Source organism: Henckelia pumila, chromosome 4 (assembly GCF_033568475.1).
Source record: "Henckelia pumila isolate YLH828 chromosome 4, ASM3356847v2, whole genome shotgun sequence".
NCBI classification, from domain to species: domain Eukaryota; kingdom Viridiplantae; phylum Streptophyta; class Magnoliopsida; order Lamiales; family Gesneriaceae; genus Henckelia; species Henckelia pumila.
The window spans coordinates 87,624,330-87,638,967 of record NC_133123.1 but is presented as its reverse complement, the minus strand read 5'-3'; the positions used below and the strand labels follow the sequence as shown (position 1 = coordinate 87,638,967).

Here is a 14,638-nt window from a genome sequence, read left to right as displayed (position 1 = left end):
TTCAAGTCTATAAGGATAATGCTTATCATTGCCGCATGGTATGACTATGAAATATGGCAGATGGATATGAAGACATCTTTTCTTAATGGGGATATTAAGGAAGAAATTTATATGTCTCAACCTGAAGGGTTCACATCTATCGGAAGTGAGCATAAAGTATGCAAACTTCAGAGATCTATTTATGTTCTCAAACAGGCATCTAGGAGTTGGAACCTCAGATTTGATGGTACAATCAAAGAGTTTGGGTTTACTAAGAATCCTGAGGAACGCTGCGTATATAAGAAGGTCAGTGGGAGTGCTGTGACATTCCTGGTACTTTATGTTGATGACATTCTACTCATTGGGAATGATGTAGGAATGTTGCAATCAACTAAAGTATGGTTATCGAGTAAGTTCTCGATGAAGGACTTGGGTGAAGCATCTTTTGTATTGGGAATACAAATCTATCGGGATAGATCAAAAAGATTGCTTGGTCTCACCCAGTCCATATACATTGATACCATTGTGAAGAGGTTCTCGATGGATGAGTCTAAGAGAGGACATCTACCAATGTGTCATGGCGTGTCTCTATCCAAGTCCATGTCTCCCAAGAATGATGCAGAGATATAGGCGATGACACGCATTCCATATGCATCTGCAATTGGTAGTATCATGTATGCGATGATATCTACACGTCCTGACGTGGCCTTTGCACTAAGTGTTACAAGTAGATATCAATCGAACCATGTTCTTCCACACTGGAAAGCTGTGAAAGACATTCTCAAGTATTTGAGAAGGACTAAGAATATGTTCTTGGTTTATGGGGGTGGAGAACTAAAATTGGAAGGCTATACCGACTCTAGCTTCCAAAGCGATGTTGATGATTCGAAGTCAACTTCCGGTTTTTGTATTCATGCTCAATGGTGCTGCTGTTTGTTGGAAGAGTTCCAAGCAAAATAGCACTGCGGATTCAACCACTGAGGCAGAATATATTGCTGCATCAGATGTTGCAAAGGAAGCTGTTTGGATTAGGAATTTCGTCAAAGAGTTGGGCGTTATTCCTAATGGAGTTGATCCAGTCCCGGTGTACTGCGACAACACTGGTGCCGTTTCTCAGGAAAACGTATCAAGGTCTCATCAGAAATCCAAACATGTACTGAGAAAATACCACATCATCCGGGAAATTGTGGAACGAGGAGATGTCTTGTTAGACAGAGTCGCCTTCGCAGATAATGTTGCTGATCCACTAACTAAGCCTTTACCAGGACCATTGTTCAAAAAGCATTGCGAATCAATGGGTTTGAAGAATATGGGTAGTTGGCTCTAGTGCAAGTGAGAGATTGTTAGAGTAGGTGCCCGTCGAGCCAATGTGTTGGCTGATGGTCCTTAATAGAACTCTTGTATGACAATCTTTATTTTAATAATATTTTACATTATTTAATTTGGCACATCTTTATCTTTATGCCCATGCTAGCTGCATAGATAAAGCTCTTGAATATACAAATAGTAGAAAGAATATGAGATGGTTATGTGATGACTATCATGAAACTCATATTTGGAATACTGTATATTCTAAACTGTTCCTAGTCGATTCAGCCGCCATAAAGAAGGATAAAGGCCGCTCGATCTTGAGACTAGTATTTGCGATGTGAGTACCATGTTTCATTGGTAGGGGACATGGAGATGTCCAAGCATGCAAATAGGTGCTTCTTGTAGAATGCACTGAACAACCCTCCCTAAAGGACTTTCCAAGTGGTTCTCACTTATCGAGTGGAGAAGTCCTAGTTTATGGTTGTACACCATTAGTCCTTATGACCCGAAACAACATGGAGACTCTATATGCTAGTGCTTCACTTTGACTTGTTTACCGACTCATCTGGGGTCATCAGGTGGCAATGTTGGGTGTTGTGATGAAACATATAGGAGTCAATGCATTGTAGTCGGGGATTCACCGCTTACCTACGGGTATGGATATCCTATGTAATCTCATGCATACGTAGCTTGAAATCTCTGATCAGAGTAGGTGGTAATTAAGAAATGGGTTTCTTGAATTACACCTTCGATGCAACTACGACATGACACATAGTTATCGATTCAATGACAACTTTCGATAAACCAATGGTTGTCGAATCGGTCAGGATATATGAGTTGAAGGGACCGTACTGTACGCTAACCATAATTGATTGGTTCTTGTAGGCACTATCATTTGATACCTAGGGAGTCATGTAAGCGATGCGACTAGACGTTTACATGACTGGTTGGGTACTATTAGACTTGAGTTTTCTGTCGTTCTTATTATCAATGTGTTGATCAATAAGAATGGAGCTATATAGGGTATGCTCATATAAGAGACTTGTGAATCCACTGCTAGTTGTATCAGTGAACCATTGAGGGTCACACAAGTACTAGCTTTCTAGATCCCGTTGAGATTGAAATAAGTTCAATATGTTGAACAACTTATAAAGGAGTTTATAAGTAAAATAAATTAGAAGTTTGACTTCTAAATTGGAGAATGAATGGAATAAGTAACTTTTAATTTGTGAATGTGTTCCAAGATTAAAAGTTGACTTAAAATAATTAGTTTATGAAATTGATGATTTTCTAAACTATTATTTTGAACTTAGTTAATTAATTCAAGTGTTGAATTAATTTAACACTAGTAGACATTTTAATGTACAAATAATTAAACACTATTGAGTCTTGTAGAGCTCAAATAAAATAGTGTTATATAATTATTGTTACTAGTGTACTTGAATGAGTTCAAGTTGAATTTAATTAATTGATAAACTTAAATGGGTTTAGGTTTAATATTTTAATTAAAATAAGTTCAAATACCATTTAAATATATATATTTATATATGTATATATAAACGTGTATATATATATATATATGATATATATATATGTGTGTTTGTGATGGAATTTGAAGGGTTGGAAGATGGTTTACAATTTTCCATGCAAGTCTTGAATTTTTTCATGCATGTTTAATTGTATCCATTAATCCTTGACCATTAATATATTATTATGAATAATATATACACACATTCCACTCAATTACAAAAAAAAAAAAAGGAGGAAGTGTCCGAACACTTCTTGGAAAAATTCTCCAAGTTTTCTTTTCATTTTTGAGGAAGAATAAAAGGAAAATCTCAATGCAAAATTTTTTAAATATTCTAGTGCATATTTAGAGCGGATCTAGATCATCTAGTCGTGGACCTAATTCGAAGGCTTGAAGTGTTGAATCCATTTTGAGCAAGGTGTGCTCTTGGAAGCTTGTAGATAGTGTCTACCACTTCAAGAGCCTAGTTGTTTATCAACTTGGTTGGAGCCATAAATCAATCTTTGAGATTGATAAGTAAAAACTTCTAAACACCCTATGGTTGTTTAATTTTTGAATACTACACAAGTGCTCGGATCTCTTTTTGTTAAATTTTTAAAATATCCGCTGCGTTTTCGGGCACGAGTTAACCGATCACCTTCACAGCTAGAACCAGATCTTTTGTATGTCGAACGACCACTTCGCATTCTTGACATGAAGGAGAAAGTGCTTCGGAACAAGATTATACCACTTGTGATGGTACAGTGGCAACGCCGAGGCGTGGAAGAAGCAAATTGGGAAACGAAAAGCCGTATGCATGCGAGCAGAATATCCTGAGTTGTTTGCTTTGTATTATTGATTACCATGTATCAATTTATTTACAAGTTTGATGTAATAAAACATGGTTTATGTTTCATATTATTATCTTGATCATTACATTAGAGTTTATTTTGCAGACAAAATATCTAAAGGTGGGGAGAATGTGGTAACCTAGAATCCATGTTAAGGTAATAATATGACAAACATGATTAAGGGTTACTATTGAACCAAATCAAGGGCTTAATTGGGCTTCATAAGCAAGAATTGGACTTCCAATCATGGACAGGATCGGAAGATCCGAACCCTGCAGATCGGAAAAAGAGGCCTGATTACTTCGAAATTAAGGCAGGATCGTAAGCTCTGATTGCCTCCAGCCAGAAGTGCACGATGGCTAAGCCATGAGTTTTGATAAGTTTCGGATGTAGAGCAGATCGGAAGCTTCAATAGCCGGATCTGAGGCTCCGATTGACACATGTCAAGCATGCAGAGATCGGAAGCTCCGATCTAGGAATGGAGGTTCCGATCGTGGCCGATTTTTGGCCTATAAATATGGGTCTTCAAAGTTCATTTTGAATTACGAATTCCTGAGTTTCCTTCTTCAGTTATATAAGTGTGAGGTATACACTTGAGGGTCCTATCGGTTATTAGAAAGGTTCTAGAATAACAAAGGTGCATGTTGTTATATTCCTCCAAAATGAGCGACATCAAAGGGCTTACTATGGACAAAGGTATGTCCGGAAATCTTATTAAGTTTTGGGAGTATCTCTTAGTTTAGTTTAGACTTATAGAACTTGTATAGTGATACGGTGAACTTTTAATTATAGGCTTGGAACCTAGATCTTACTAGACTCGAATTAGCTTAGAGATACGTAAACATTGACTGAGATTGTCAGCGAGTATACATGTTTATATGCTGTATTTACTTAGCATTACTATGTGGCATGATGTATGTTTTACTGCTTTCCATATTCATATGTCATATGCACATACACGTTGAGCCTATATCTTGTTATACCCTGATTATAGATCCGCTAAGCTCTATACTTATATATATTTTATCACTGGGAGTACCGTGACGGTAGGAACATGTATGTCTGATTACTCTGGTCTACTAGACGAGTGTGGTTGTACCCAGAGGTTGATCCGCGAGGTTGTAGCACTCATGTGGCGCCTATACTGAGCATGACTTATCAGATGACCCGTTACCAGTCATCACGATTGCATGCATCATATACATATGTTTACTAATGTTTATGTACTAGGTGTTAGTTGCTCACGTCCTAGTTATTACTTGGACATCCCATTCCACGGGACAGATCGCAGGATGGACGGGGCTAGGAGTTCGAGGCAGGTCTAAGGAGCCGGAGCTCAGGGGACATCTTATACAACAGGATTCTATATAGCTATATAATGTTTAAGACAGTTTTATTTTTTAGTCTTTTCGATATGGTTGTATCACTACTTAGTTGAAGCTTTGAATAGTTGTATTAAGTTGATATGTAAATTTTTTTTAAAAGGAAACACCGCCGAAAGCGGGAGGATTAGGCAGACCCATACCTATATATAAACATAAAAAAACAATACAAAGAAAGCCTAAAGGATAAGGGGGGGACTAGGCCAAGACCTCCTCAAAAACTATACAATAACATAAGTCACATCAAAACAACTAGTGTATCAGATAAAATACAGCCAGTACGACCCTAGAAACTGAGTGAATACCAAAAAAAAATATCAATGACAACTAACAAAATTGTCACCAGAAGTCAACCAGAGCAGCAAAAGGCAGCAAAATCCACGACTCAAGCTAGGCAAACAAATCAGACACTGAGGCGCGAATACTGATCTGTCAACATCCTGAGTTGGACTAGAAAGTCAGAGCTAAGCTAGAGATATGTCCAGAAAGTCACGATCAGCTGGGAAGTCACTATACAAAATAGGTCGCCAGGAAAAAAGAGGTGCGACCGCAGACCAGCAGACCCGGAACAAAAAGTAGCAGGGATATGAAGACGAGAGCCAGACCATATCCTGAAACCCGAGTAGAAGTGAGCGCCTGACAGAACTATCTCCCTGAAAAATCAAAATGACTGAGGAAGGGAGACTAGCTAACTCCAAAAGACACCGAAAAGAGGCCGGAGGGTTGTACTTGCAATGAGAAATAGATATTTACATATATAAATAAAGTCTAGGCGGACCTACAGCAAGAACGCGAGAGGAATAGAAAAGAAGCCCAAAAGAAACGGCCAAAAGCAAGCAAAAATCTCTAGCTAATAAACCTAGATCTAAGGTAAGAAAGCCCGGATAGATCAGAACGGGCCAAGGCAGCGATGTGAGTGGTTACAAGAACACCAGTCTCCAACAAACACTACCTATGGTCTTGAGCAAGCCGCGCCAGCGCATCCGCTACCGAATTCCCTTCCCTATAGATATGCAAGAAATTAACCGGCCTATTTCGCACCAAAACACGCGTCCTCGAAACAATATGGTCCAAATCCCAACGACACCACCGGGATCAAAGAATCTGAATGGATATCTGGGAGTCGGTCTCAATCCAAAGGGAAAAAAGGGTAAGGTCATAACAGAGAACGATACCCTTCCAAACCGCCTAAAGCTCTGCACGGACATTGGATCCCATACCGATGAAATCACTGAAAAACGCCAAAACCCATCCAGAAGAATCTCTAACCACTCTACCCGTAGAAGACTCACCCGGGTTCCCTCTCGAGCTCCCATCAACATTGAGCTTGAAGAACCCAAGCGGCGGCCTCAGCCAACGGACAATCGCAGCCTTATGAGTCCGTTGAAGGCCAACTGAAATACCCATGGTCCGGGCAGCCTGCAAAGCCCCAATCCAAAGGTGGGTCTTGACAGTGGCTGCCGAATGTGCTAGTCTCAAATAAGACAAGATCTGAAATTTGACCTTCTCCGCAAAAGAGGATAAGTGACGGTGCTTAGCATCATTGCGTGCGGTCCAAAGGAACCATAGCACGAAGAACGGAATGAACTCCTTCACATTAACCCCCAGGAGACCACTCGCGTCCCTGTTTCCAAGCACTGAGAAACAAACGAAAGTCCTCGATTTCGCACGTTTTACTCTGTTAAGTGCTTATATTTATTTAATATTAATGCATGATATAGTTGTCAGTTGGTAGATGATTCAATGCAAGGTCACTATAGAGCCCACACCAGTGGTATGAATTATCAAGAGACACTGCACATTCGAAACTGATGGTAGATTATATTTAAAACATAGGGTAGATAGTGATTAGGATGGACAATAAAATTGAATATTGTATTTAGAATGACGATGGAAAAATCAAATAACCTTTTCTTATTTCTTAGAGTTTATATTTTACAAAATATTTGTTTTGTAAGTTTTTAATTTTAATTATCAGCAATGCTGTAAATGACGGGTGGCGATGCCTAGGTGATTAAATTTTTTAGTAATTTTTAATAGGTAATTATGTATAATCATGCAATGTAATTACATATAGCAAATTTTTTTGTGTAATATATTTAATTAAATAATGTTCATGTTTAAAAAAACTTCATACAATATATACACTCTAAACAAAGTGTAAATAAATATATAATTACGAACTAACAAGATAATTAAGATCGTGGTAGATGGCCGCAACGGCGGATGGCGGACGAAGACAGTTTGAGGCAAGTGATGACTGATGGTACTGAAAGACATAAAAACCAAAAATAAATACAAAAGAGAGTGAGAGATGTTTTTATTATCTAAGATTTTTAAAATTGATTAACTTTAACTGACTTTTAAAATTATTTAACTTTTGATAATTTATTGAAATTTTAAATCATTGCCCGCATCGGCCAACTGCTTGCCCGCCTCCGCTGCCGAACAGCCTCGGACCGCCTATAGGAACAACACTAGACTAAGGCGGCAGTCGAGATCCGGTGCCTAGGAGACCGCCTTGACCGCCATTTAATACACGATTTTTGGTATAGTTCTCGTCCAATTCTAGTAACCAGTTTGTTATCATTATTTTTAAAATTTTGTTTTATCAATGACTTTATATTGTAATTAAAATTTTCAGTCATCATTACATTATTAATGACAATTTTACTATCAAATACAGTAACTATTAGGGGTGTTCATTCGGGCGGTTTGGACCGAACCGAACCGAAATTTGGTTCTCCGAAAATCCAAACCGAAAACCGAACCGAATTGGGCGGTTCGGTTTGGTTTTTAACCGAAATTATTTCGATTTTTTTGGTCCGGTTTTTCGGTTTTTTTTTTTAAAAAAAAATTTTTGAACTTTTTTTTTTCTTCTAAAAATCGGTTTTTTGAAAGAAAAAAAAAATTAAAATAATTTTTTTTACAAAAAACCCTAAATATTTTTATTTATTCAAATGATTTTTTGGATAAAATTAATGGTTAAATCAAATATTTGTGATTTAATGCTTCAAAAAATATATTTGAAAATAACTGCACTTAAAACAAAAAAATTGCTAACGTTTTTAATTTTAATAATAATAATTTATGAATTTATAAAAATAATGTAATATATAATGCAAATATGTGTATATATAATATAATAAAATAACTTCATTAATTTTTAATTATTTCTATTTCAAAAATCAATATTTTTTAAAATCACTAAATCAATACATTATTCAAGTTGAATCCACAATTATGTTTGACTAATTAGATAAGTAATTAAACCAATTACGTTTTTTTAAAAAAAAACAAATGATGACTTTTGTTCTTTTAGTTTTTCAATAAAATTAATTTTATGGGCACACAATATTGATGTACATGTTAATTGATTGATAAAAAAAATTTAAATTCAAAAAAAAAAGCAAAAAAAAAAAAAAAACAACGGTTTTTTTTTTCGGTTCGGTTCGGTTCGGTTAACCGCGAAAAAAAACCGAACCGAAAAACCAAAAATCCGAAAATCCGAAAACCGAAAACCGAACCGAATTTTCGATTTCGGTTCGAATCGGGCGGTTATCCGAACGTGAACACCCCTAGTAACTATCTTCTATATAATTAGTTATTTATAGTAATTAGGATGAGAATTGCACAATTATTTTATTTATTATAATTATTCTTTTAAAATGAAAATTACATTTCATTAACCAGACCAGGTCTTAAGTTGCACAATGATTCAATTGAAGAGGAAAAAAAATGAGATTATAAATGAGTGGTATAGATATAGTCAATAGAGAGAGAGACTAGATTTAGAGTGTTTGGATTGTAAATAAGCACCTTTTGAAAATAATCTAATAAATGAGTGGTATAGATATAGTCAATAGAGAGAAAGAATAGATTTAGACTAGGGGTGCAAATAAACCAAGCTAGTTCGTGAGCTTTACGAATCCGTTCGATAAATATTTGATTCGTATTTGAGCTTATCGAACTCGAGTCGAATTCGAACATGTCCGAACTTTTTTTCAAGCAGAGCTCAAGCCAAAATTATTTTGTTCGATAGTTCGCGAACCTTAATATTTAATTAATATAATATAATTATATAATAAATATTTACATTTCAAATCTTTTCGAACATTTCGAGCTTTTCGAACCATAATATCCGAGCAATAGTTCACGAATAGGTTCTAATGTTTCAAGCCGAACTCGAACTACAACTTCATTTCGACCCGAACTCAAACCAAAATATTTGAAATTATCGAGCTCGAACTCGAATATACTCTTATCGAGCCGAATTCGAGCTTTAAAATTTTACCATTATTCGACTCAATTCGATTCGTTAACATTTAGACGGTGTTTGGATTGTTAATAAGCACCTTTTGAAAATAATCCCACACACTGCCTTACACTAAATCGATTTATTTTTTAAATGAACCAAACTCGAACCAGGCACTTGCACCAAGGTACAAGCAAGGAAATGCGCAAATGATAAGAAGACAAAAATTTGCCCATAGATAAATCACTAACATACCATCCAAAATAAATTACTAACTTGATACCTGAATTTTAACCAGTATTCACTACATTGAAAAGGTAGAAAATCCACCAGAAGACGAGGAATCGATCGTTTATCCCAAAGCAATAATCATATGGAGTTCTAGTAGGGGTCAATGCATGTGACATCCATTGACTCTCCGGATTTCAACAATTACAGATAATACTTTATCAAGTACTGCTTGAATATGCAACGAGCAAAGTTCCTACGGCAATATCCACAGCCACAGCCACCACCTCCTTTTTCCTTTCTTGTTGAACACGAACTTCTGTGACAACTAAACCAAAAAAATAAGACTGGTACATGACTGTGATACTTTTATGACTCGTTTAGCCAGATATATTGGTTGAAATTCAAGTTAAGGTAATAGGCTATATTTTTGTAGATGCTAAAAGAAACCTAATAAAATTGTGAAGAATAAAATAAAGCAACAAGACCCCAATCTTAGCTTGTGAAGATTTTGTGACTGCGAGAACATATCAACTAAAGGCAGAGCATCACAATTAGTGAAGCGATGCCTGAAATGGCAAAAATAAAAGGCATACTCCCATGTCACTTGTACACCACCTTTCTGTAAGATCATGAAACAGAATTGTGGTCAGAAGTGGCAAAACAGAAGTTTTGAAGGGATAGAATGGCACTCATAAAGTTCCTTATTTTCTGATCAATGTAATGAAGAAAGATATTCTCCAATGATACTGATCCACTATAGTTCTAGGCAAACTCAAGCAATAATGCTTTAAATAATTTTTTCCCCTGGTCGTATGCATCTTAAGATCTTCCTGAGAGGCCTTACCACACAACATACATGAGAGGTGTCAAAAGAAATACTTGAAACAATTTCAGGTCAAGTGATCACAAAAGTAGCCAACTTGATCAAAAAGACACTTGTATGTCAGGAAACGACGAAACAGTCATCAACTAATTATCTAACGTCCAAGTACGAGTCCAACATAACTACGAAAATGTATTTGAAAATCAACCAAAACATTACTTGCGCCAAAGGCCCAAAACCTTAGCCACAACTTAGGAAACAGCGTGTAGCCAACTCAATCAACACTCACCCTTCATAATGGAGAAACTTAGTACACGATTCATGTATCAAGGCAATACTTTCATTAGATTAATTCTAAACCTGGAAAAAAAAATCTATTGAGGAAGTTTATCTTGAGATGGGATGGAACAAAGACAGCAGACAACAAAAGTACTGATAAAGTTACTCATTCAATCTTAAAAATCACGCCCTAAACAAAAACAATATAAATATCAAACATCAAAGCTCACAAAAACAAGTAAATCATGTCATATGCATTGTGGAGAGGGGTATTTTGTTTTCTAACCTCGGTCAAACATTTTTTTAAAAAAATGACCTTCTGTAGTGTAATGCAAATCACTTGGGGGAGGTTAATTTTTTAAAAAAATGTTTGACCGAGTCCATTTCCCTAAATATCCCTTGTGGAGATGGGGCTTCCTAACAGAAAGAAAGAAATATTTACAGACAACCAGACATGATTCCTCTTTCATTTTATCCTTAGCAGTTGCGAGTACTGGCAAATCAGATCATTCAAAATCTTGCGAGTGGTTCCCTGCAAGATTGTACGGCGTTTTATTGACCGAAATAAACTGTTTAATTTGAGGTAGCCAGACTGTAAATAAAGAAATAAAGATGAGCATTGTCATTGGTACCTTGGCGTAAATCTTAGCAAATTGGAGAAGAAAGGGGTCACGATTCTGTAATAGAACAGCCAAGAAATGAGGACTGGTGATCATATCTTCGATGATTTGAGGTGCATATTTTTTTTTGGATGCACCCATTAATTTCTTCAGAACAATCCTTGCAGGTTCGTCCTTCCACATCAAAGCAAAAGACCCTTGTAGTCGATCCATTAACCTTTCCAGTAAATGTGGTATCTCCAATCCAATTAGATGTTGTATGACACAAGTCCTGAAACCGGAAATAAAAAGGTTGAATTTTCGATTTTGTATGAACATTTGTATGTTTGAAATTTGTAAACATACCCAAATTCATTTCTAGATAAATTATATGACATCGACCAAAGTGTTGAGACAATACGATATAGGGGCCCTCCTTTTAGATAGTCTCCTGATATAAGGACTTGTAGAAGGGCGGAACCATTTTGGTCGACCGCGATTTCCAAACAATATCGATCTATCACTTCGAGTATTGGCTAAAAAAAAAAAAAGTAGTAGTATTTAGATATGGTAAAAAAAAAAAAACCAAGCTATGATGAAATTCAATAATAAATACCTGGGTTTGGTTTGCAGGGAAGATCTTGAAGCAATGGTGAATAACTTGACAACCAATCTGGTGGTTTACTAACGGAACTGTAAAGTAACTGAAGACGTTCATTATATGAGATACTTGGTTGGGTGTCATTACACCGAGAAATTTCTTCAGGGACTCACATCTGCAAAGAAACAAGAAAATCCAGAAATGAAGTGATTAATGAGAGGTAGGAAAATCCATAACTCTGAGTTGTAAACATACCCTTGAGAGTGGAGACAGAGCGAAATGAATAATTGGGCATCAGCAGTTAGGGAAAAAACCAATTGTTTCTTCCGTTCTTCATCGCAGACTTGAAAGAGCTTTAGAATTACCTCGCTACCAGACGGATCAAACATCAATTTACAAGTGTAATCTTTCACCTCTGAAAAAATCGTTTGAATATCTTCGGGTTTCCCTTCTTGTAGTTTCTGAAGAAACAACAGCCAACGGTGTTGTTCCATTGCTTTGGAAATCTTCGTATCTTGCTGAGTATCTCCACCGAAAGGGAATCCATCAGCGGACGGCGGTGGCATACAACGTCTTTCTTGCATCGGAAACTTGAGATTCTCCATCAACTTTCAGCCAATGGCCGTGGTATAAGGATGTATTTTGATGAAAATTTTAGTGTTAGGGTTTCAATTCAACGTCAAATTTAATTAATCATTTTTAGACTCTTGATATATTTTTTAACAATTCAAAACTTCATCCTAATAAAATTAAAAAAAAAAAACCAATTTTACTCAATTTTTTTTTTTTATCAATTTCTATCAAATCCTGATAAAATATATTCGCCCATATTTATATAATTTTTTATATGATTATATCTCATTTAGCATAATAAAAGAAAAAACCAAATTATATGAATAAAAAACGAGAAATTGGGGATAAATCTCTATACCAAAAATCAACTTTAAGTTTAGTATCTAGGTCAGAATTATTTTGTCTGCACTCTCTCTTGCATCCAAAATCTTTTTTCTCATTCCATAATTCACCATTTTACTCATTTATCTTTTTTATTTTATTTTATATCCATTATAATATAATTTCCTTTAATTATTATTTTCTTTCTACTTTGTTTCTCTTTCCTCCCCTTCCTCTTTCACGCTTCCTCCCCTCCTCTTCACGGCTCACACAGAAATCTCCACCCCAAATCATCCACCAAGCCGACTTTTTCCACCACCGGCCGACTTGGCCAACGACCGGCGAAGTCGGCTCTATTTCATTGTCTTTGCGTCAGTTAGAACTCAATACCGTTCGCCCTGTCTCTCCTCCTGCCTCCATTTCTCTTCGATCCCTAACAGCCACTGTAACTCGCCGTCACCGCAGTCACTCTTCATTAATCGCTTTCAACCCGATCGGTTTGCGCTCTTTCTTCTTCTTCTTCTTATTTTTTGGCTCGATTTGTCCATTAATTGGATATATGTCATTAATTTTTTTATTGATTTATGGTACTCCATTCAATTTATGTGTTTTACTCCCCTCCTTCATCTCATTTTTCTCCTTCTCGTAGATACGATCTTCCCTTCACGATTTTCTCCTCCTCTATTTCATGATTTCTTCCCCTCGGACGACTAAGGCGACTGATGCTTGTGGAGCCACTGCCACGGTACATAGTTATTCACTCCTCAGATTGTATTCAGGCGTCACGACAAAATTATGTTGAGTGGATCATACACGTTACTTTAAGATATTTTTGAATTTTTTTTATGGAAAAACTTCTTGTTCATTGTAGAAGCAATTCTGGCTATGAGCATTTGATTATTGCAAGTCCTATGGTATTCATATACGATGCAAAAAATGAAACCGGTTTCTTGTTGCAAGATTGTATGGGCATCAGTCTTCTAGTAGGAAATGCATTTCGTCCTTAAAAATTTTGATGAAGATAACGATCGTTGGTTATATTTGTCAGCTTTTTTTTTGCTTGGGTGGTGTTGGTCAATGTGTCGCTCTTTGATTAGGGCTTAGTTTATGCGATTTTTTTTTTTGTTGGTTATCGATATAATTTTTATTATTATGCACACGTTCAAGAAGACTCGAAGATCCAATTGGTTAATAAATACAGTTAATTCCTTGGATAATTAGTATTTTTAGTTAGTAGAAGTTGCAAGTAGTTTTTTTGAAATTTTCAATATAAATGTGAGCTACCAGAAGAAATGAAATTGAAAAAATTGATGATTAATCACTAGCAAAAAATGTAAGATGGTGTCCAGTCCCTACAATTTTATTGGTTTTTTAGAGTTTATATTTGAATTTATTTTATCTAAAAATTCTGGTTATCGTCTTATTTTTGCAAGTTTATGTGCACTTTTTGTTTTTTCGTTGAAGTTTATTTTGTGTTGGTTTGTTTGATCAATTTTTTGTTGTAGTGTATTGTTTGATTTTGAAAAAAAAAACTAGCATAATTTACTCTACGTCCATGTTTTTTACTCATCTTTCGAAGAATTCTTTTTCTATTCATTATTTTTTAAAAAAGTATTTTTTATTTATCAAGATTGTCGTATAACACGAGAACTACGATAATGGCTCCTAGGAAGACAACCAACCAACAAATGTCCCCGACCAAGGAAAAAGCTGGTTTGTACTTGTTTTATTTGATAAAATGAATGAAATAGTCTATAACTTAGTATCTGAATTAGTTTGATAAAAATACATTTGATAATACGAAGCTTGTTTGTTGGGAAATTTAGTTTTGGTATTTATAAAAGAAAGCCAAACTATAAACTGATATTCAAGAAATGATGACGTCAGCACTAAACTGAAATGCAACGAAAGATTCAGTCTACTTAA

The 14,638-nt window shown here is 35.8% G+C and overlaps 1 protein-coding gene across 8 annotated transcripts; it reads right to left on the bottom strand.

Annotated features, from left to right (window-relative positions):
* Positions 1 to 9,498: 9,498 nt before the first annotated feature.
* Positions 9,499 to 12,483, bottom strand: LOC140864326 (pumilio homolog 12-like). 8 transcript variants are annotated; one of them, XM_073268438.1, is made up of 6 exons: positions 12,074 to 12,483; positions 11,834 to 11,993; positions 11,584 to 11,753; positions 11,251 to 11,509; positions 11,061 to 11,150; positions 9,499 to 9,841 (listed from the first exon to the last, which is right to left on the bottom strand). In XM_073268438.1, the coding sequence occupies exons 1-5, from the start codon at positions 12,421 to 12,423 to the stop codon at positions 11,085 to 11,087; spliced, it is 1,005 nt and encodes a 334-aa protein (XP_073124539.1). In that variant the 5' UTR covers positions 12,424 to 12,483; the 3' UTR covers positions 9,499 to 9,841; positions 11,061 to 11,084. The 8 variants fall into 8 exon arrangements, with proteins under 8 accessions (XP_073124539.1, XP_073124542.1, XP_073124540.1 ...); XM_073268441.1 differs by having other exon boundaries at positions 9,499 to 9,832; XM_073268439.1 differs by having other exon boundaries at positions 11,068 to 11,150.
* Positions 12,484 to 14,638: the final 2,155 nt, after the last annotated feature.

What these genes read in the sequence shown, in the direction of transcription:
- LOC140864326 (XM_073268436.1), bottom strand. Translation starts at nt 12,423, where the DNA reads ATGGAGAATCTCAAGTTTCCGATGCAAGAAAGACGTTGTATGCCACCG. An exon ending in TCCCTGCAAACCAAACCCAG is followed by an intron (nt 11,754 to 11,833) that starts GTATTTATTATT and finishes TTTTTTTTTTAG; the next exon opens with CCAATACTCGAAGTGATAGA. An exon ending in TTATCTAGAAATGAATTTGG is followed by an intron (nt 11,510 to 11,583) that starts GTATGTTTACAA and finishes TTCCGGTTTCAG; the next exon opens with GACTTGTGTCATACAACATC.